The sequence below is a fragment of the Fukomys damarensis genome, unplaced genomic scaffold (genome assembly GCF_012274545.1).
Source record: "Fukomys damarensis isolate Sample0158 unplaced genomic scaffold, DMR_v1.0_HiC HiC_scaffold_18, whole genome shotgun sequence".
NCBI classification, from domain to species: Eukaryota; Metazoa; Chordata; class Mammalia; order Rodentia; family Bathyergidae; genus Fukomys; species Fukomys damarensis.
This window is the reverse complement of record NW_022900930.1, coordinates 11,894,291-11,916,335: the sequence shown is the minus strand read 5'-3', so window position 1 is coordinate 11,916,335 and position 22,045 is coordinate 11,894,291. Positions and strand designations below refer to the sequence as shown.

The 22,045-nt window shown below is 35.6% G+C and overlaps 1 protein-coding gene across 1 annotated transcript in view; it reads left to right on the top strand.

Annotated features, from left to right (window-relative positions):
* The window catches only part of Tnks (tankyrase), a 163,741-nt gene that overhangs the window by 930 nt on the left and 140,766 nt on the right, over positions 1 to 22,045 (top strand). Inside the window, exon 2 of the mRNA XM_010621890.3 lies at positions 1 to 556. Within this exon, the coding sequence (XP_010620192.1) occupies positions 1 to 556 (556 nt within the window). The remainder of the gene's footprint in view (positions 557 to 22,045) is intronic.

Here is a 22,045-nt window from a genome sequence, read left to right as displayed (position 1 = left end):
GCCCCGGGGACCACCCCAGCTTCCCCCACGGCCGGGGGCCTGGCCACCTTCGCCTCCCCGCGGCACGGCCTAGCGCTGCCGGAGGGGGATGGCAGTCGGGATCCGCCCGACAGGCCTCGATCCCCGGACCCGGGTGATAGTACCAGCTGCTGCAGTACCACCAACACAATTTGTACTGTGTCTGCCGCTACTGTGGTCCCGGTGGCTTCTGCTTCATCTGCCATTGGGGTCGCTCTCAACTCAGCCGGCGGTAGCAGTAACAATTCACCGTCGTCCTCTTCTTCCCCGACTTCTTCCTCATCTTCCTCTCCATCCTCCCCCGGATCGAGCTTGGCTGAGAGTCCCGAGGCGTCCGGGGTTAGCACCACGGCAACACTGGGACCTGGGGCAGCGGGACCTGGGACGGGGGTCCCAGCAGTGAGCGGGGCCCTACGGGAATTGCTGGAGGCCTGTCGCAATGGGGACGTGTCCCGGGTAAAGAGGCTGGTGGACGCTGCAAACGTAAATGCAAAGGACATGGCTGGCCGGAAGTCTTCTCCCCTGCACTTCGCTGCAGGTCAGAGACTTTTGAATTGTTTGTTAAGAGTTTGGGGATTGAGGGTCGGGTGGTCCGACAGGGAAAAAACAAAACAGGTTATTGTGAGGGGACAAGATGGGGGCGTGGTTATGGTTCTTTATACCTCTCCTGGAGACAACAGGTTCTTTTCTTAAATAGCATCTCGGTGATGGGGGCGTGGAAAAGGGACGTGTAAATTCATTCTACAGTGATTACACGGTACTTATTCCAAGACTGTAGTAGTAGTCTGTAGACATATATAAACTTTTTCAGTTCTGAGTGTGATAACTCGAGTGGCTTGAAGTCTGTAGACATATATAAACTTTTTCAGTTCTGAGTGTGATAACTCGAGTGGCTTGAAGTCTGTAGACATATATAAACTTTTTCAGTTCTGAGTGTGATAACTCGAGTGGCTTGAAGTCTGTAGACATATATAAACTTTTTCAGTTCTGAGTGTGATAACTCGAGTGGCTTGAGTGTAGCTTTGTTGTTTGTGTGTTAAGTCTGTTTTAGCTTTACACGAAGGTTATTTCTTGAGCACAATCAGACCAAAAGAAGTTTTACTGTAACTCAAGTGTCTGTTGTAGTCTTAGTTACTCACTGAAAAACATACATGGAACTTTTGAAACTCCCAGTCTGCTTGGGGAGACCAAATTATACCTATATGAAGCAATTGGGGGAATATTGGGTGCATTATGTGATGATGGGAGAGACGATAAGCTTTGAATTCGTGGGAAGTGCTATTAGCGTTGTAAAATGCAGTTTTTAGATCTTCCTTGCCTCAGTCTTCTCATGGGCAAAAATACGTAAGATTGTGACAGGATTAGTGAGAATTACTCTATCTGCCACATAAGTTCTAAAGAAAAAGTGCAAATCCCTACATTCTTTCAGAACCTCTTTTTCTTTTGGCATTGCCATTTTTATAAAATATAGAGAAATACAAAAACAAAGGCCATAAATTAACTGCTCATATTCCTCTTCCTGATGTTTATGGAGATAAAGATATTTGCATTAGGAGGGTAATGTTACAAGTGTGATCTTTATAAGTACATTATAAGGCTCATAAGATAGAAAGATAGGAAATGAAAAGGCACTCCCCTAACACATGACATATAACACACCAAAGCTGCCCTCTGTTAAGTTTCTAATATCATTTCTTCAAATTGTTCTGTTAATAGTAAACATGTTTAGGACTCTAGTATATATTTAATTTGTTTCTACTACAACTCTGCAGATATTAGTATTCTCATTTTACAGATAGCAACAGTGAGGCACGTGTTGTTTAAATAAACCCAGATTTACTCAGGAATTGATGAGACTTGAATGTGAAATCAGGCAGTTGACTTTAGAGCTTTTGAAATCAAGTTTAAACTGTCATAACCTGGCTTATGGTCACTTTTCATTTTTGTGAATAATTACAATACAGAGTCTTTAATTTATTCAGGGTATGGGGGAAGAAGTAATTGGATCTATAGACAAGAGTAGCTTTCACCTAATTTTTATTACAGGCTATAGTTAGAAATACATCTTATGTTGTTACACACGTGCAACTGAATTGAAAGTTTCAGGAAACTATAATTACTTTTACATATATGTTGTTCTCTGATATTTTATGTTATAGTCCATTTCAGTTTTAGTAGGTAATAACTGTGAGTCATAAATTTGGTCGTGAGAAACACGAAATCATTATTAGGTCACTGGATCTATTCTTGATTTATAGATGGCTCCTATAAGGATGTAGTGAATTGAGTCATAAAGAGGCTTTTATCTAACTAGCTACTCCAGGGTCTTGCTTGTTTTAAAAGAAATACCATTTCTTTTTCTTTGGACTAAATAAAAGGACTAAGCCCACTTTTATGTATCAACCGAGCATGCTTACTTTCGCATTATTTCAAATGTAGTTAACACATTTCACAAATCTTGACTTTTCTTACCATACTTTTTGTAAGAAATGAGAGCTGTATTTATTTGTGGATTAATTTACTTATTTAGGATTATCACACATTTACTTATCTTCCAAATCACATCTTATATTTGCCTAAGTTACTTTTAATTGTCTTTTAGTTTTATGCGTACCCAAATAAGCTAGAATACAAACAGTAGAACCACACTGTAATTTATATTTTGAGAACCTTTGAACTGGCTTTTTTAGCTCAGTTGTGGAAAACAGACATAACAATGATAAAGTTCTTGGTGATATAAAAACATAACATTCTCTACTCAGTTTATTGCACTTTCATGTTTCAAATTTTCTTAAATCTAGTTTTCATCAAGTATAGATTGAGTAGTTAAAAGCAATTCTTAGTTGATTCTTAGCTGGTTATTATTACAGTCATTGAATTGTCAGGCAATAGCTGTTCTAAGGATAAGAAATCACTACAGTCCCTTGGATGGAAAAGTTTCAAAATTACAGTAAATTTGTTTTGCAGATACTTAGGTGTAAAAATACTGGCATAATTTTTAAATAGCAGATAGTCTATACCCTTATGGAGCCTACTGTATTGTGGGGATTTCTAAAAAGCAACAGCAATAACAACACCCACAGAATGTGTAACCTAGAGTGATAGGAAAAGTACATTATACTGCCTTTTGGAATAATAGGGAATGTTATCTTGGATTTGGAACATTAGGGGTTTTGTTTTGTTTGTTTTAAACCAGGAAATATAGAGGGAAAGCCAAGCTAGTCAAGCAAATGTTGGAATGGTAACTGAATGCCTTTATGTAAAAATGAGTTTACAGTTCTGTACCATGAGATGAAACCATTTTTAAGGTCTTCAGGAATGATATTAAATCATATTGAAGTACTTGTGACTTTATGTTACCGTAACTGTAACCATATTCCTTCCAGTAGTAGAATTAAAAAAGAGAACTATATTAGTAATGCACTTATCCTGTCCATAATTAAGACATGAACTTCAGTTTCCATTGTTGATAAAAGTTCTCAAAGTACTTTTAATGCCCTCACAGTATGATCATATCAAATTGATCGAGTTTTTTCTTGTTGGCTAGAGTTGATGTGAGACTTTTATTTTCTACAAGTAGGATCCTTGATCCTGATTTTCTGTCGTTCCAAGTACAATACTCAAAGGGTTTTTTAAATAGTACCATTTTCAGGTGATATTATCTCTTTAGTTCAGTTCCACACAGTGATATAGTTTTGCTATAGGACTAGTATAATTCTGATAAGGTCCCTTTTTAGAATTCTGAGATCTCATAATATTAACTTTAGGTAAAAAAATTTTGAAATAGGCTTCTGGTAGTTAATATTTGACTTGGTTTATGATATGAAATAGGTGTTTTAATATCAAAACTAAAAAAATATAGAATCCAGTTCTATCTTCTTTTGAACAATACACTTAGCCCTCCAGTGGCTGCTCAGCTGACCCTGATTTTTCAGCATGACCATGCTTGCTTTCTTCCCCTCTCACCAATGCAAATGTATTTTTCCTTGTGGAAGATGTTGTGGTTTAAACTTTGGCCCACCAATAAAAAAAATAGGTCAGAGTGCTTCAGTCCTGGAGTGGGAATCGTTTTGTACTTTTTATTGTCTGACAAGGGTCCTGGACTATATTTTCAAGCAAATGTCCTGTCTTGGGGCCTAAGAGTCTTACTTGGTAACAGTTTAAAAAAAAAAAAGACTAATTTCACAATATCTTCCTAGACCAAAAATTACTGATTGCAAATTGGATTATCTTTTATTTAATGTTTTCTTAAAGTCTTACCACTTTCTTTAAGGAATCTCTAAGAAGTTCACATAGAACTTACAGTTAGAAAGGTGTTAAGTTTACTTTTTGCCTCAATACTATCACTCTTTGGGAAAGGTGATTTAAGGAATAAATTAGTTATTTATAAAAATACATAAACGTGTTTCTAATTGTGAAAAGTTGGTAACAAGCAAACTGAAACAATAGAAGAATGTTTACATAAATGATAGCACTGTACAATTTCTATTGCATACTGTCTGCTTATGTATCTGCCCATCTGTCAGTCTTTTTAATGCATGTAAATTATAGGCATCTGTGAAGCTGCCCTAAATACACTGATACATATCATTATCTAGAGTTCAGTATTTGTTTAAAGACTTACTAGTGCAAATCTTATGATACAGTCACTGAGTTTTGAAAAATGCAAATACTTGTACAACTCAAACCCTTACAAAAAATTATTACAACTACAGAAGGTTCCTGCATGTCTCTTTTACCTTTTATCCTGCACTCCTGTTCCTTGAGCAACCACTGTTCATTTCCATAAGTAAGACTTGCCTATTTTAGCTGGGCATGGTGGTTTATAGATTGGGAGACTGAGGAAGGAGGATCTTGAGTTCAAATCCAGCCCGGGTAATTTGGCGAGACTGTGTCTCAATATAAAAAAGGGCCAGAAATGTAGATCAGTGTGAGGCCCCTGGGTTCTATCTTTAGTACTGCTGTCACACACACAGGAAGAGTTACTTGTTTTAGAAGTTCATATAAATGGAATCAAACAATATTTAACTCTTTCTGAAAGACTTCTTTTGCTCAGCATAAAGTTTTTGAAGTAACGTATCCATAGTTCCTATTTATTACTAAATAGATTTCATTATATGAAGGTGCTATAGTTTATCCCTTTTATTGGTAGGACTCTTAGGTTGTTTCTAGCCCTGGCTATTATGAATCAAGCTGTTACGAATATTCTGAAAGATTCTTGTGAATAAGATTTTCTTTCATTTGGATAAATACTAGGGACCCCTGAAACATTACTGGAAACCTCTGCAGTAGGCACCAGTCTCCTGCTCAATGTATGACACAGAAAAGACAGAACTAAAAGAGACAAAAAGTGGGGCACCAGGATGACCAGTGTCTGTACAACGCACAAAGGTGCTGGCCAGACCAAGCTACTGCTTTTTATTGGCAATCCCTTGGGGTAAAGGTAAGCTATTTGTCAGGGTGAAACTATGCACAAGAATGTAAAGTCATGTGATTTCTATGGAAACTAATTTAAGCAGTGTTCTTAAAGGAAAAAGACAAAGTATTCTTGAATTAGGTACAAAATAGTCAAAAATATATGGTTATAATTAGAACATTGTCCTTCTAGTGAAGAAGGTTTAGTTGTGGGAACAATTTGTGTGCAAGTTACTCTGACCTTGTCACGTAGGCTTTGGCTAGACTCGCTTCTCAAAACAAGCCAATAGTGGGGTTAAAACTCTTCACAACCTACACTGCTTACAAGCTTGCTTTGGGCATAATCAACATTACAGTCTCCCACAGACAAATACCTAGCATTAGATTGCTGAACCTAATGTCCTGATGTTAGCAACATTTAGTTCCTCAAAGGTTACTGGACAGATCTCCCTCAATTTCATAGGACAGAGTACAGTATGGCCATTAACTTTGTTCAACGCTGGCAAGGGGAAGAGCAAGAGAGGCTGTCCACAACCTTCTTAAAATCTCATCATTTTTGGTTGGGTTCTTTTTATAAGAAAAATATCAGTAGGCTCAAGCCATACTCAATGGAAGAACATTACACAAAGATATAGTATAAAGTCACTTGTTGCTTAATGGCAGGGATTTGTTTTGAGAAATGCATCATTAAATAATTTAATCATATGTGAACAGCAGAGTGTGCTTACACAAACCTCCAAAACCTATGGCACATGTACCTCCACCAGCTGTTTTATCATTGAGAGCTCTAAAAAGTTTGCCATCACGGGTGTAGCCCATTGTTCCAGTGCTTCAAGCCCGCACAGCATGTAACTGCAGTGAATACTGCAGACAATTGTGATACAGTGATAGGTGTTTATGTATTTTAATATTGAAAAGGTCCAGTAAAAATGCTATACAAGGGTAACAAATAATACACCTGTGTAGGGTACTTCAGGAATGGAGCCTACAGGACTGGGAGGTGCTATAGGTGAGTTGGTGAGTGAGTGCTGAGAGAATGTGAAGGCCTAGGAATTACTTACTGTCTGCTACTGTAGACTTTGGTAATACTGCATATTTAAGGCCACACTAAATTTATAAAAGTTTTTGTCTTCAATGGTAAATTAGCATTAGCTTACTGTAACGTTTTACTTCGTAAATGCATTCAATTTTATAAACTTTTGACTCTTGTAGTAATACTGAGCTTAAAACACACATGGTACAGCTGTACAAAAATATTTTCATCTTTATGTTCTTATAAGCTTTTTACTATTTTAATTTTTTTAACTTAGAAATAATCTTTTAAACCTTTTTGTGAAAAACTGGGTACAAGCACAGACATTAATTAGCCTAGGCCTGCACTGGGTCAGGGTCATCATTACAACTGTCTTCCACCTCCACATATCCCACTGGGAGATTCTTAGGAGCAATATGACCAGAGAATGTCTCCTAGGATAATAAAGCATTCTTCTGGAATCCTCTTCAAGGACCTGCCTGAGGCGCTTTTACAGCTTTTTAAATTTTTTTTTAAATATTAAAAATTTTTAAAAAACTAAGATAATGATAAAATTGTATTAAAGCAGTAGGATAGTCATTTATTATTACCATCTAGTATTGTGTACTGTACGTAGTTGTGCTACAGTTTTATAGGACTGGCATCGCAGTAGATTTTTTTCCATCATCACCACAAACACAAGGGTGAAGTGTTGTTTTATTGCCTGTGATATCGCTAGATGATAGGAATTTTTCAGCTCCGTTATAATCTTACAGGACCCATCATACATGGGATCCATCACTAACTGAGCTGTTTTTCTGAAGCTCATGACTCTGTACCAAGAATTGGAGATTACTCGGGGGTGGGCGGTATTCTTAAAAGTTTCTATGTTGACTTTGTTTTCCAAGTTTGTGTTTGTGTGTGTGTGATCCTGGGGATTGAACAGGCCCTTTGCACATATTCCCAGCATTTAAAAAAATCATATAATTTATATGCACAAGCGTGTATATGTATATTTTTTTAATTAAAAATATTTTTTAGACAGGTCTTACTAAGTTGTCCAGTTGCCCCAGCTGGGCTTGAACTTGCAGTCTTTCTGCCTCACTCCTAGAGTGCTGGGATTACCAGTGTGCTACCATGGCCAGATATTTTCTAGTTTCTTACAGCAGAACTGAAAATCATTATTTCTATTTTCCTCTCATCATTGGATCAGGGATATCCAACATATTTTAAGGTATTGTATTTTCATTATCCTTTTGTTTAAAATATTTTCAAATGTCTTTTGTGCTTTCTTCCTTGACCCATGGATCATTTAGCAATGTGTTAATTTCAAATTCTTGGAGTTTGCTAGATATACCATTATTTCTTATTCTAATTTGTGACTAGTGGAGATACCCTGTATGATTTCAATCCTTTTGTTTTTATTGTGGCCTTTGTTTTCTGGCCCAGAATTTGCTTTATCTTTGTGCATTTTTTTTTTAAACAAAATGTATTCTGCAGTAGTTGTGCTATTCTGTAAATATCAAGTAAAGTAAGATAGTTGATAGTGTTGTTCACATCTTTTATGTCTTTACTGATGTTTTTAGCCCATTCTATCCAGTTGCTGAGAAAGGGGTTAATAACATTGTACGTTTTTTAAATTGTATCTACTGTACTTCATGTATTTTTCTTGTACCGGGGATCAAACTTGGGTCCTTGAGCTTGTGAGGCAAGCAGCAGAACCACTGAGCTAAATCCCTGGCCCCAGTACTTGATGTATTTTTTTTTTAATTTTTATTTTTTATTTTGTGGCACTGGAGATTGACCCCAGGGTCTTGCATATGCCAGGCATGTGTTCCTATGCATTTTTAATCTTTGTAACTAGGTGTAAACATTTATGTGACTGTGTTGTATTAATCAATTTGGTTGCTGTGAAAGTATGATAGACGGGTAACTTATAAACAACAAAAATGTGTTTCTCATTCTTCTGGGGGCTGAAAGTCCAAGACCAGATTGCTGTCAGGGTTAGCTCTCTTTTGGGTTGCAGATTGCTATCCTCTTACTGTATCCTCACAAGTTAGAAAACAGAAAAAGAAGAAAGGGAAAGAGTGTGTGCATATGAGCACTGCCTGTTTTTTCTTCTTATGGGCACACTAATTCCATTTATAAAGTTCTACCCTTGTATTGAACTTTTAATCATCATGAAATGTTTCTCCTTGTCTATAGTAGTATTCTTTTGCTTCAGAATATTTTATCAAGGGCTGGGGATTTAGGTGGTTCTGCCACCTGCCTTGTAAGCAGGACCTGGTACCAAAAAAAGAATATTTTATCAAATATGAATGTGTCTACATATCTTTTTAATGCTGGCTATATGCATGGTATATTTTTTCCAGCCATTTGCTTTCAGCCTGTCTGGGTCTTCATAAAGTGTTTCTATTATAAACAGTATATATTTGAATGGTGCTTTTTAAAAGATTCTGACAATCTGTCTTCATCTATCCTTTTAGCTAATGTTGACATTTCCAATTCAAATTGAAAGCTACTGGATTTTTACTATACTTTACATTTTCTCTCTTACATCTGTACATCATTTCTTCCAAAGAGACTCATAGTTCTCAAGGGCCTAGGGGATTATAGAGAAAAATATTACATAATTATTTACCTGCTTCATCCTGTAGTATGCACACAATAGTCTCAAAATAATTTGCCCATCAACATGCTTACTGAAGATAGAAGTGTCCTTGCCTATGCCACTCTTTTGCTGTATTATTTGTTCTCTGAGAACACAGCCATTACATACTTTATCTTATGAATGTCATTTAGTTTTATTTTAGTTCTACAAGTGATTTGTGATAGTCCCTAAGGTGGCTGCTATATTCTTTTCTTTTGTTTATAGATTAAGTATCTATCATTTAAAATACTTGGGACCAGAATGTGTCTTATTTTGGATTTTTTAGATTTTAGGATATTTGCATATATCTTGTTTGAACTAAGCCCAAACCAAAAAAAAATCATATATGTTTTATATATACTTTATACACATAGCCTGAAAGTAATTTTACACAATATTTTAAATTTTATGTATTAAAGGAAGTTTTATGGTGCGAAGTTCTCAGAACATCAAGTTTTGAATTTTGGAGCATTTTGGATTTTGGATTTTCAGATTAGGGGTGTACATCAAGAGGTACCGCCTGTTTCCCTCTCTCTGTATTTGAGTTGGTTTTGCGTCTGCAGTGTGGCAGAAGTTGCACTGTGTAACACTTGAACCCTTAGAGATCTGAAATTTTACTTTTGTGTGTTGAGATTTTGGAGCCTCAGTCATCATGCTGTGAGAAAAGCCACGTAGAGGAGAAGCAGGTCAGGTCTGTAGCCTGCAGTGAAGTTATAGCCAGTACCCACTGCCAGCTGCCCAAGTAGGCTGGCTGCCTTGGACCTTTCTGCCTTATCAAAGCTTCAGTAATAAGGATTAGCCAATACACAGTTAATCACCAGCGATGATGAGTGATGGTTATTCTAGGAAGTCACTACATTGTGGAATAGTTTGCTCTACAGCAGTAGATAATAGTACTCTATCTATGTGGTATGATGAAAAACAGTGAATATTTTTTTTTAATTTTTAAAACTTAGTATTGTGTAAAAGACACTGCCATTACTCCCCTTCAAAATACTTCCCTTCATTTTGAACACACTTATCCAGCATTTTTACCCTTTTCTGAAGCAGATTGGGAAGTTCTCTTTTGTGTTCTTAGAACTGCTTGAGAAAGTGGCAAGAACAGTGGGTAAATGTTCACAATGAGGGAGGAATATCCTGAGGATTAATGGAAGGATTATCTCATATGATAGTAACATTTAAAATACAAAATATCATCATTTTGTGCCTCAGTGCCCATGTCGGTACATGACAGCTCCTACAGATGTTTAACTCAGAGTTACTCTGCTAAAATCCTTTATAGATATGATCTTGTCCTGTTACTCTATTTACACACTAGTCTTTGTGTAGCCTTTTCTCTCCATAGGTAACCCTGTATTCCCAGCAAATTTGAATAGATGTTCCATCCTGACCTCGTGATTTTTTTTTTTTTTGGTTAAGAGGTCAAAGAAATGTAGCTAGAAAATAGAAAGCACATTATCAAATGCTATATTGTGGACATAAATATGTTTAAAAATGGGATCTTAAACTTAGAGCCCAGAAGAAGAAAAGTAATCAAAGAATGTAAATGGTTTTGAGAAAATATATTTTACACTATTAGGTTTTGGAATAAATGTCAACATGAGCCTTGTGGTGAAGTGAGGGGAAAAACTCTGGAATGTTCTTAAGTGTATTTAATAGCCTCCTTTTGCTTCAAAGACAAAATAATCTTTTGGGATATTGATGATGAAATATGCATTAGATACTGTTGAATAGATAAATGTCCCTTAAATATATATTTTTCTTGTATGTCAGCCTCCTTGAAATTACTTTGCCCTGTGTTTCATTCTTCTGACATAAAAGCTCAGGAAGTTAAGAGGTAACCCTGATCTTGGGAGACTGATACTTGTACTGTGTGCTGTGGTTTGAATGTCCCCCCCAAAAAATATTCATGTTGAAATGTAATTGCCATTGTGACGCCTTTAGCAGGTGATTAGTGCAGTTATGTTGGAGTGATTTAGTGATCTAGCCAGTGGGTTCCTAATAAAAAGGATGAGTTGAGCCAAATTCTTTGCCTTTGTACCATGTTGTGAGGCAGCCAGAAGGCTCTCACCAGATGTGGCCCTTTGATCTTGGACTTCCCAGCTTCCAGAACTATAAGCCAAATCAATTGGTTTATCGCTTAAATTTTTATTGGTTGTAACTGTGTTCTGCTATAAATAAAGCATAAAATAGGCAAAGATACCATGAGTCGTTAATGTGAGTTCCTAATGAGAATTGAGGAGGAACAGTCAAGGTGAGTCAGCTTGTATTGTGAGGACCATTGAAGCCTCTGCTCATGGGCCTTTCGCGTATTAAGCAAACAAGCAAAGCATACACAAGAAAGGAACACCAGGAAAGGGGTATTTTATTGTTGAATTTAAAACACTGTAATTGGGGGGGGGATTAAGTAGAATGGGTTTCTCCTGAAGTGTAGGTGCTCAGGAAAAGTAACTTAAGGCCTTTTAAAAAATTGTTTGATTTCGAGTAATTGAGGTAAGTCTTGAATATTGTGTTTTTGAGGGCTCATTGCTTTAAGGCTTCATCAGATTTTCAAGATCACTTTTGCCCACAAAAATTGAGTTGCTGGATTCTTTTTTAAAAACTTGCTCTTCCTGTTTGTTCAGGTAACTGTTTAAAATTAAAGCAGCCTGAGTTTAAACCTTTTACTTATTTTCTTTGAGGCTGTTGTTTTGGACTGTTCTTCAATTCAGTTTAAACACAAGAACTTTTTTTGCTTACATTATAGGAAAAGGAGAAATAAGGTGATGCAAAGTATCTTCTCTTTTCAGTGTACATGCAAAACTACTGGTTGGTGGCAAGTGGTTTTTTAGTTTGTTTAGATGTGCCGCTTTTTTTCTCTGATACCTTGGTTTGTGTGTGTGTGTGTGTGTGTGTGTGTGAAAAAAATGGGTAGTCGTTAAGTTTCCTAAACTACAAAACTTAACTAATAAAAAGATATTTTGAGCTTACTGATTGATGAAAACATCTTAAAAACTATAGTTTGTACATTATCAGTTATACAGTAGTTTAAAGATAAATGAAACCTTCCAATACCTAGTGAGAAGCCCTGCTTGAGAAGGGCTAGCTAGGGTATTTGATAAATAGATATTGAAAAGATCAGATGCCTCTCTTGCTCTGATATACCCACAATCAGGTGTACTGTTTTCCTTTTCCAAATGCTTGAATTATTCTCATGTTAACTGGAAAATTTTGTAAAGAATTACAGAAGATTACAGTTAATGAATATGCTTCAAATATTTTTCCAGTAATGCCTTACAAAGCGATGCCAAGTTGTGCTTTTCTTCTTTGCAGGTAAATTTTCTCATTTCCAAAAAAAGTTCTTTTGAATTTTTAGAGCAAGTTATCCCTAAAACAATACCCACAAAAATATAACAATGGAAATATGTTAATCTGTTGGAATTTTATGAAAGCAAATACATTTGAGATTTATAATAGAATTTCAATGTTTGATTCCGTGAATTGCTCTTGTTAGGTACTCTGTAAATGTTTGATCAAATGAACACTTCTCATTTCTGATCTTCTGATTTTTTAAAGGTATAAATAATAATTTTTATATATTAATCTACTTTGTCATCAAACTCCAAGGTCACCCAGCTGTTAAATGATAGGGCAGATTTAAACCCCCATCTGGTTGCCCTAGAATCATTTGGTCTCTGCTGCTCAAATGGAAGGTTGATAGCAATGAGAAAGAAAATCTGTATCTTGAGTTATTTTTAATTTGGCAGTTCTTATGGCTTTCCCAAATTCATTTTCTCCTAATAAAAGTAATGATGCAAATTTTACAAAATATAGGAAAAAGTGGTTTGTCATCTTTCTAAGGCAACTGATAGTGATTTGGGTGTATTTCCTTTCATTTCCTTTCCTAGGCATTTAAAGTAAAACTTTTTTGTAAGTTGGGTATTGGAACATTTGAAATTACTAGGATGCTAGGCTTTTGTTTTGTAAGCATAAAAATATAATTGTAAGTAAACTTTGAAGAGTCTTTAAACAAGATATATTAGCAACTCTTTCCTTTGAAAGACTACTTAAAATGGTTAAGAAAATCTTGAAGATAACTTTTGCTATGTCTTCTGACTCAGAAATAGTCGAACTAAGAAGTTTTTGGAACAGTAAATAAAATATGAGTCACAACAATTTGAAAGCATGTAATTATACTGAATTGTACCCTTAAAATGGTTAAGATGTTAAAATTTAAGTAATGTATATTTTGCCACAGTTCAAAAACAAAAAGGGGGGATATCATAGTGCATATTTTGGTCTCTTCAAGAGAACTCATTTCTTAATATTACCAACCTGAAATACGGTAAATTATGTATTCACTAGAATGAATTTCAGCAGTTATGTTGAGGGAGACACATTTCTGAGAGTCATTAGTTCTCTGGCAGTGTGAAATATGGCATTAAAGAAGTATTATGGAAATTTTAATGAATTTCATGAAACTTGCTTAATTAATAGTTGTGGAGAAAATTCCATAATATATTTTACTCTCTTGTTCTGTGTTTCTACAGGATTGGAATGAACTCTACAGTTGTATAGTTAATTTAGTTACAGCTTGATAAATAATACTCTAAAGAGCAAGAGGAGGAGAATGACGTTATTACCCATCCTTGAGGAAGCTTGTAATCAAAATGCACAGTTCTGTGAAGTTTTTGTTCTCAGGACTTTTTTGTACTCTTAAAAGTATAATGGTCCCACCTATCCTTAGGTGATATGTTCCAAGAACCCCCTGTGGGTGCCTGAAACTGAATAGACTGGATAGTATTGCACTCTCTCTATAATATACATATATATAATATGTATGTATGTGTATATATATATTTAATTATATATTTTATACATTTAATATATAGTATATAGATTTAATATATAGATTTAATTTATAAATTAGATACACTAAGAGATTAACAGAATAATACAGACCAGTTATAGAAATACACTGTAGTAAAAGTTATATGAATGTAATTTTTCTTTTCTCCCTTTGCTTATTGAGGTGATGACTTTCACCTTTCATTTAAGGGAAGCCCTTTAGTTTCTTTGTGACATATCTTAATTGCCAGCATCACTGCTCTTGTGCTTTGGAGCCATTATTAAATGAAATAAGGGTTATATGAACACAAGCTCTGGGATACTGTGACAGTCGAGATGGCTACTAATGGGCAGTAGTGTATATAGCATAGATATTTTGGACAAAGGATGATTCTTGTTCCTAAGTAGAAGAGAGCAGATGGCATGACATTTCATGACACCACTAAGAATAATGTGCAGTTTAAAAGTATAAGTTGTTTATTCTTGGAGTTTTCTATTAAATATTTTCAAATTATGACCACAGATAACTGAAATGGCAGAAAGCTAAACTGGATAACTGGGGATCACTATAACCAAATGAGCTATTGTTAAGTGGGTTATATGTATGGCGATTTATTATATTAAAAATTAAAGTGGAAAAATAAAAATAAACTCGATTATAAGTTAGATTAAATAATTTTTTTTTTATGCCAAGATCTAACTCAGGACCTTGTGCTTGCGAGGCTGGCAGTGAAACCACTGAGCTAAATCCCTGGCCCAGATTAAATAATTTTAATGAAAAGAAATTTAATGAGAAGAAAGGCATTGTTTTGTTTTGTGTCTGACTTGCTGAATTCTCATCATGTTCTACCTCCTATCATTGCAGTATATTGTTTGAAGTATATAAATAAAACTTCAAATAGATAATGTAACTGGAAAAGGAAGGACTATTTTAATACATTTCCAGATAATCATGGGTTAACTCCACTTCCCACTGCTATGATGAAATACTGAAGAACATCAACTTAAGGAAATACATTGTGGCTCATGGTTTCAGTCCATGGTTACCCGACAGTGTTGTTTTTGGGTCTGTGGTGAGGCAGAACATTGTGGGAAGGAGTATATGGTGGAGCAGAGTTGTTCATCTGACAGCATTTGGACCAGCGAGCATGAGGAACAAGCCAGGGCCCCAACATACCCTTTCCTTCCCTGCTGACCTACTTCTTCACACCAGGCCCCACCTAACGTTTCTACCACTTCCCAGCAGCACCATCAGCTGTGGACCAAGCCTTCAACACCTGCACCTTCTGGGGACATCAAACATGGCTCTTTTTAGTTACAACATGGAATCTGAAGCCGTATCAGTGAATTTTTAATGCTTCTGCTAATTCAAAATGTTGGTCTGTTTTACACAATTGAGTTTACGCATATAAGTGTTTTGGCCATGTGGAAAATACTGTTTCAGGAAGTATGCAAAATTTCCAAATTCACTTAATAATCACATTTATTAACATCATCAGACTTATCAGGAAAATATTTAAATATTGGAGAACTGTTAAGCTTATGGTGGCAGATACAGATGTTATAAAATTCAAATTTTTGTTAAGCTCAAATTGTATCGTTGGGGAGAAATATTGTTAGATATTTGGAGTGACAGATTCAATATGTTCATCCTTGATAAAATGTCTCCCAAATATAGAGGTCATACTGAGCTCAAACAGTTGCATCTGTGTTGTTCTTCAAGACAGTCATACTTTGGTACGCACCAGAAGTGTTTAGTACATTTCTCATTTTGTGACAGTAATATTTAGACATGCACTCAAGGGTTGGAATTTAATAAAATTAATTTTGACATTTTTATGAAGGACAGTCTTAAGTGAAGTGGTTTTTTTTTTTTTTTTTTTTTTTTTTTTTTTTTTTTGATTTTTTTTTTTTTAGTACTATGAGAGCCTTGGTGAAGAATACAAGGACTAATAATACTGATTGCTGTCAATGTCTTGGTTCATGACAAGGTGTCAGCAGTCTTACCTATCCTTGCTTTTCTATTATTACGAACACCAGGAGTACATTTACCAAATGGTGGACACGTGATGTCACAAAATCATGCATTGTCAGTCTTGACAGTGAAAAAGGTCAAATCATCTTAGTGTCATTTTGCAAACAGTTTTAAATTCTTAGACCCCTAGATGAAGTCCAAAGGTCCACCTGGGGCCCGTGGGCCACACTTTGAAAACTACTGATCTAATCGGAGTTGTTCCTTATTTTGAGAATTTCATGAAAGATAGGGACATTTTCCCCAGAAAGATAAATATCAAATTGTACATACAAACTTCCTGAAGTGAGTTGTTGCATCTAGATCTCTCCCAAGGACCTCATGTTGTCATACATGGGGCTTCTGGGAGCTGATTAAATAGTGAGATGATTGATATACCTGGCTTGCTGTTAGGAGGAGCGCTTGGTTGGGAGAGGCAGGTGGTTCAGGCATGACCTAGAAGGCTAGATCTTCCTCCCCCTTTCCTCCCTTCACTCTCCTTCCTGGCCACCATGAAGTGAGCAGCTTTCCACCCAGATCCCTCTGCCAGGCTGATGCTGTGTTTAAGCTCCCAAAAGTGGACTGACACTTCTGAACTGTGAAGCAGAGCCCTCTCCTTCTGCAAGTAGAGGGTGTCTGGTATTATGTCCCAGTAATGAGAAAGTGACTAAGATACACTTCAACCATAGTTCTTAAACTTTATATCTCGAGGGCTTGTTAAAACACCTGTTGCTGGATCACACCCCCAGAATTTCTCTTTCTGTTACAGTGCAGCCCAAGCGATGTTGATACTTTTTGAGGGTAGTGATTCTTAACCTTGAGACCATTTATATCAAATCTCTGATACAGCTGATACAGGGATAGAGCTTTTTTTTTTTTTTTTTTTTGTCTCCTCTGATAATTTTCATGTACAGGTTGAGAATCATTGAGGACACAAAGAACTCAGTTAAAACTCCCAAGTGGAATTAAGAACATTTGTACAAATTTACTAATTCAAAAGCAGTTGACAGCTATTCCTCACTTCTTATAAACTTGTAATGTGGTTTTTATATCTGAAAGGAAACTGGCCTCATGTTCCTGAAATTATAGAAATAAAGGGAGCTTTGGGCTCTTGAGTATATGAAATGAAGCTTAATGAAGTTTAGTGTAATTGCTGAAAGCTTATAGTAAGATGGTGCTCTGCAAAGGGTGATCGAAAACAACAGCGAATGTTTCAATATAATTTATCTCAGTAAAAGACATCCCCCTTAAAATACTTCCTCTTATTTTAAACACACTTACCTCTTCATTCTTGGCACTTTCTGAAGCAGTTCTGGAAGTCCTCTTTCCTGAGTGTCTTTAAGAGATGAGATTTTAAAATATGGTGACAAAGTCTTTGTAAATAGGAAAGGTTGAAGAGGGTGAAGGGAGGGCAGGGGTATGGGGGAAAAAGCAAGAACCAAGACATATCATGTAAAGGTACAAGATAAATGTAACTGTATTGTTTGCTTTAAATGTACTAGTAAACTTAATGGGGAAAAAATATGGTGAATGCTCCTGCTGAGTGCCATCCAATGGAAAGACAACCTCGTAAAAATACTGTTGTGCACCCTCATCCACCTCATTCAGTGGATCTGGCACCATTCAACTTTGCTCTTTACCCAAGGTCAAAATGGCCATGAAATGTAAATGTTTAGGACATGGAGGCAGCCACAAAGAGGACTTCCAGAACTGCTTTAAAAAGTGGGGGAAACAATGGGATAAGAGTGTTCGAAGTGGAGTATTTTTAGGGAGCTTAATGGCGATGTGTCTTTTACAATAATAAATATTTTTAAATATGAACTTAATAAAAATTTAATTAAACACATGTCATATTTGTATCACACTTCATGTAATTCTAGAGTTTTTTGCGCATAGATATTACTAAACTTGCTTTTCTAAAAGATTCTACTAGATTATATTTCTAACATACCTTTGACCATACCAACAACCATAATTTTGTAGTTTCCTTTTTGAAATACAATATATATACAGAAGTGTCCATAAATCATAGTGTAGAGCAAGGTGGACTTTTAGAAGAATGAATGTACTTGGATAACTAGTGCCCAGCTCAAAAATCAGAACATTGTTGACCATCTCAGAGCCCCTCTTATATGTCTTTTGAGTGACTAGCCCTTCATTGTCAATAGTTTGGTTTTGTCTGTTTTGAACTAGTTATAAATGGTATTATATAGTCAGTGTTATTTTGTGAGTCACCTATCATACATTTGTGGTTCATTTATTATTGCACAGAATTCCACTGTATGGGGATGCTAATGCCTATTTTACTGTAGGTGAGCATTTGGATAATTTTATGTTATTGGTCAGCCTTCTTGTTTCTGGGACAGGAGGAGAGGTGTATTTGGGTTAAAGTTTTGGAGGTTTCATTGCATAGTCTGCTGGCTCTAATGCAGAAACATCCTGGTGGAAGCGTTTGGTGGAGCAAAGCTGCTCGCTTCATGGCAGCCCAGAAGCAGGCACAGGGGAAGAGGGCCAGAAAGGAAGCAGCTGGGGACCATTTACTTCTCAGGTCATGCCCCCTGATTCGTTCACTTTCCAAATACCATCTGTGAACACATGAGAGGTTAGGAAGGCATTTTACACCTGAACCATAAAGTATGTGTTGGGTGTTATGCATAATGCCTTTGTGAACATTTTTGTATCTCTCTAAATGTCATTATAATTTAAAATCTATTCATATTTTACTCTGTATGTCTCTGACTATATGGAATAATTGATTTTGTTTTTATTTTTACTTTATTAGTGTGTGTTTGTGATACTTGATAACTACATAATTGGTATTTCCATTTTTGTGAATTATCTTTTTAAAGTTTTTTTCTCTTGCCTTCTCGTGTTATTATTTGTGCTTTATTATAGTTATTATAGATATTTTCCTGGTTTGTCTTTAAATTTTATTTATAAAATTCCCAAATCTGTTGCCTTAAAATATTTTCTCTTTGTTTTCTTCTGTTTTTTTTTTTGTTTTTTTTTTTTCCTTTTCTGAGATCAGGCAACTAAATGTCTACCTAAATTTTTTTATTATTTCATTTTAACAGTTTATACTTGAGGGCTGGGATTTAGCCCAGTGGATCCAGCGCCTGCCTTGCGAGTGCAAGGACCTGAGTTAGATTTCCGGTATTTAATTAAAAAAAAAAAAAAGCAGTTTACACTTGAATCTGTTTTGAACTTATTTTGCCAGGTAGTGAAAGGTGAGGATTTAAAAACTTTTTAAAGCGGATAGCAGTTTCATTATTTTTTGACTGATGTAGTCATTAAAATAAAAATGAAGTTCAAGTTTCTTTTATTATATTGGGTAATATTTTCCTTCTTTTTTTTTGGACCTAGTTATTAGGATTCATTCATTGTATTATGTTTAACTTTTCCCTCTCTTACAATAAGAGTAACTGAGCCAGGTGTGTGGCTCACACCTGTAATTCCAGCACTTGGGAGGTTGAGGCAGGAGGATCACTGTGGGTTTGAGGCCAGCCTGAGCTACATAGCAAGTTCAAGGCCAGCCTGAACTATGAAGGGAGACCTTGCCTCAAACCCCACCCCCAAAAAGAGTAACTCCTCTGCAAAAAGAAAGACTGAAAATGGTCAGCGGACTTTCAAGATTTTGGAAGTTTTTTTTCTCTAACTTCTAATATTCACACACATACACATATATAGTTATTTATATACATTTTACAGTTTCATTTAGTCTATCCAAGATCACAGCAGAAATTTGTATTATGACACTTTGGTGGGATCTTCCCACTGAGTTACAAAACAAAAAAAATTTAGTTCTGATATATTGGTTTTGAAAGATCCTGCCTCTCCATGATTTCATGGCAAAAAAAAAATTAGTTTGATGCCATATTGTTGCCTGGCCAGCCTCTTTATTTCTGTTTAAGCCATTCTTCTCTTAGGTACCTGAATATACAGTGTGTTTTTACCTCTTGACCTTTGAATATACTGTACCTTGGCCTCCTTGGGCTGGGGATTTAGCTCAGTGGTTCATCCACCTGCCTCGCAAGTGCAAGGTGCCAAGTTTGATCCGTGGTACCAAAAAAAACTTCTAAGTGCCATCTCCCTCAATGTAATTGGCTATTTGGGAGTGTGTCTCCTTGCTCTCCAGCCTACTTCCATAATTTTACCTTGATGTTGCTCCTCTCCTTGTAGCTAGAGCTGAACTGGAGGTCCTGATTTATATTCTACAATAGCATAGAGGACAATATGATAATGTTGAAGAGTGAAAGCTTTCCTTTGGTTTATCCCCTATTCATGATATGTTATTTTTTGCTGTTAAATTAATTTTTCTTAAAGTGTTTTCAACTGTAGACTGGGATTGTCTTCTACCTTTCTTGCTTCTGGTGATTTCTCCATTGGGCTTAAGGAAGGAACACAGTTTTTATTTTGTAACTATTTTATCAAAGCATAAATGTTTTCCTCTTTGTAAGTCAGATTCTAAATAATGGAAAAATTAATCGGTTTGCCATTGACAAATGAAAAATCTGTGCAACTTCATTGAATTAATAAAGTCATTTTTGTAGTTATTTTCTAAGCTGTTATTTAAAAGAAAAACAACAGGGAATTATATTCCCCTTTGTTTAGCAGTGACTTATTAGAAGCTAATATATCTGATCTAGTGATTAAATGATAATACAATTGGAATTAGGAAAGGAAGAAATAGTGATTTTGATATTCATTAAAAAATATTTATTTGTTACTGAACATTCATTACAAAGGAAGCAATGTTTGTTACCTGGTATTTAAGACTTTGTGTATATTGGACTGCATACATTTAATCCAGTCTCTAGAAAACTCTAGACATTTGAAAAACATATGTCACAAATCATTCTCTAATTTCCCAGGTTAGAGAATACTACTGTAGTATGTACATTTTCTCAGTAAAGTACATGTGTATATAAAAATGAAAATTTTAAAGATTTTAGAAGGCAGACAAGAAATCAAGTTGAATTAATAAAGTTGAGATGGGCTTTTGTGCACTGTATACCCCTCTGTAATTTTGAGGCTTCCTCCTAAATATTAGCCAAGATACAAAGATGATCCCAATTTTTAATTTAATAAAGCTATAGATTAGTTTGATGAACCTCTAGAGGTGCTCTTTATTATCTAGAACTACTATTTGTAAATAATCTCATAGGAGAGAAAAATTATTTTTCAGTGTCTAATGTTGGATTTTGTTTTGGTGAAAGTAATTTTATTGCCACTGTTAAAAGTTTCTGTTTTTTTATTTTGTATGGAATTGGATTGATAATGCCTGAGATAGGGCAGCTAAGATATATAAAGTAAATAGGCCATTCTGATATTTTACATTGTAATTTTACCTAATATGTTCAAAGGTAATAATGAACAAGTCACATATGTCACCTTTTTATCTTTCCCAACTATGAGGCAAATATATATATACTATATGTGAGTGTACATGAGTTATTTCCATAGACAATCTCAAACTTATTCTGTTATCCTACTGTAATAGGGTAATATTAAAATTGTTTTTGTTAAAATAGGAAACAGCATAAATTTTGTCATGGAGTATATAAATGTATATTATTGAATTAGCATTTCAAATGATGGATGTGGTATGATTGAAATATTGTTTTTTAAAACATATTACAGTAAAAGACACATTGCCATTAACCTCCCTCAAAATACCTCCCTCCCCATCACTTTGAACACATCTCATCGTTGTTGTCACTCTCTGAAGCAGTTCAAGAAGTTATCTTTCTTTCGTTGCACTGTCATGGTGTGGCTGTCTCAATGTTCTGAATCAGTTCAAGTTGTTTGCTTTTCAGGGTCATTTTGACTCTGGGGAAGAGCCAAAAGTCAAATAGTGCCAGATCTGGTATATAAGGTGGATGAAGACACTATAATATTTTTATGAGCCTCCTTGTTATGGTTTATACCTAGATGTCCACCTAGAGCCTCCTGAGATCATAGGCAGGACCTTTGAAAAGTGATTAAGTTATCAGGACATTATAACTGGCTTGCTATTGGTAGCTTGGGCTGAGTTAGAAGAGGCAGGTCACTGGGGGCATGACCTGGATTGTATCTCTTCCCAACTCTTTCCTTGATACTCTCTGCTTGCCAG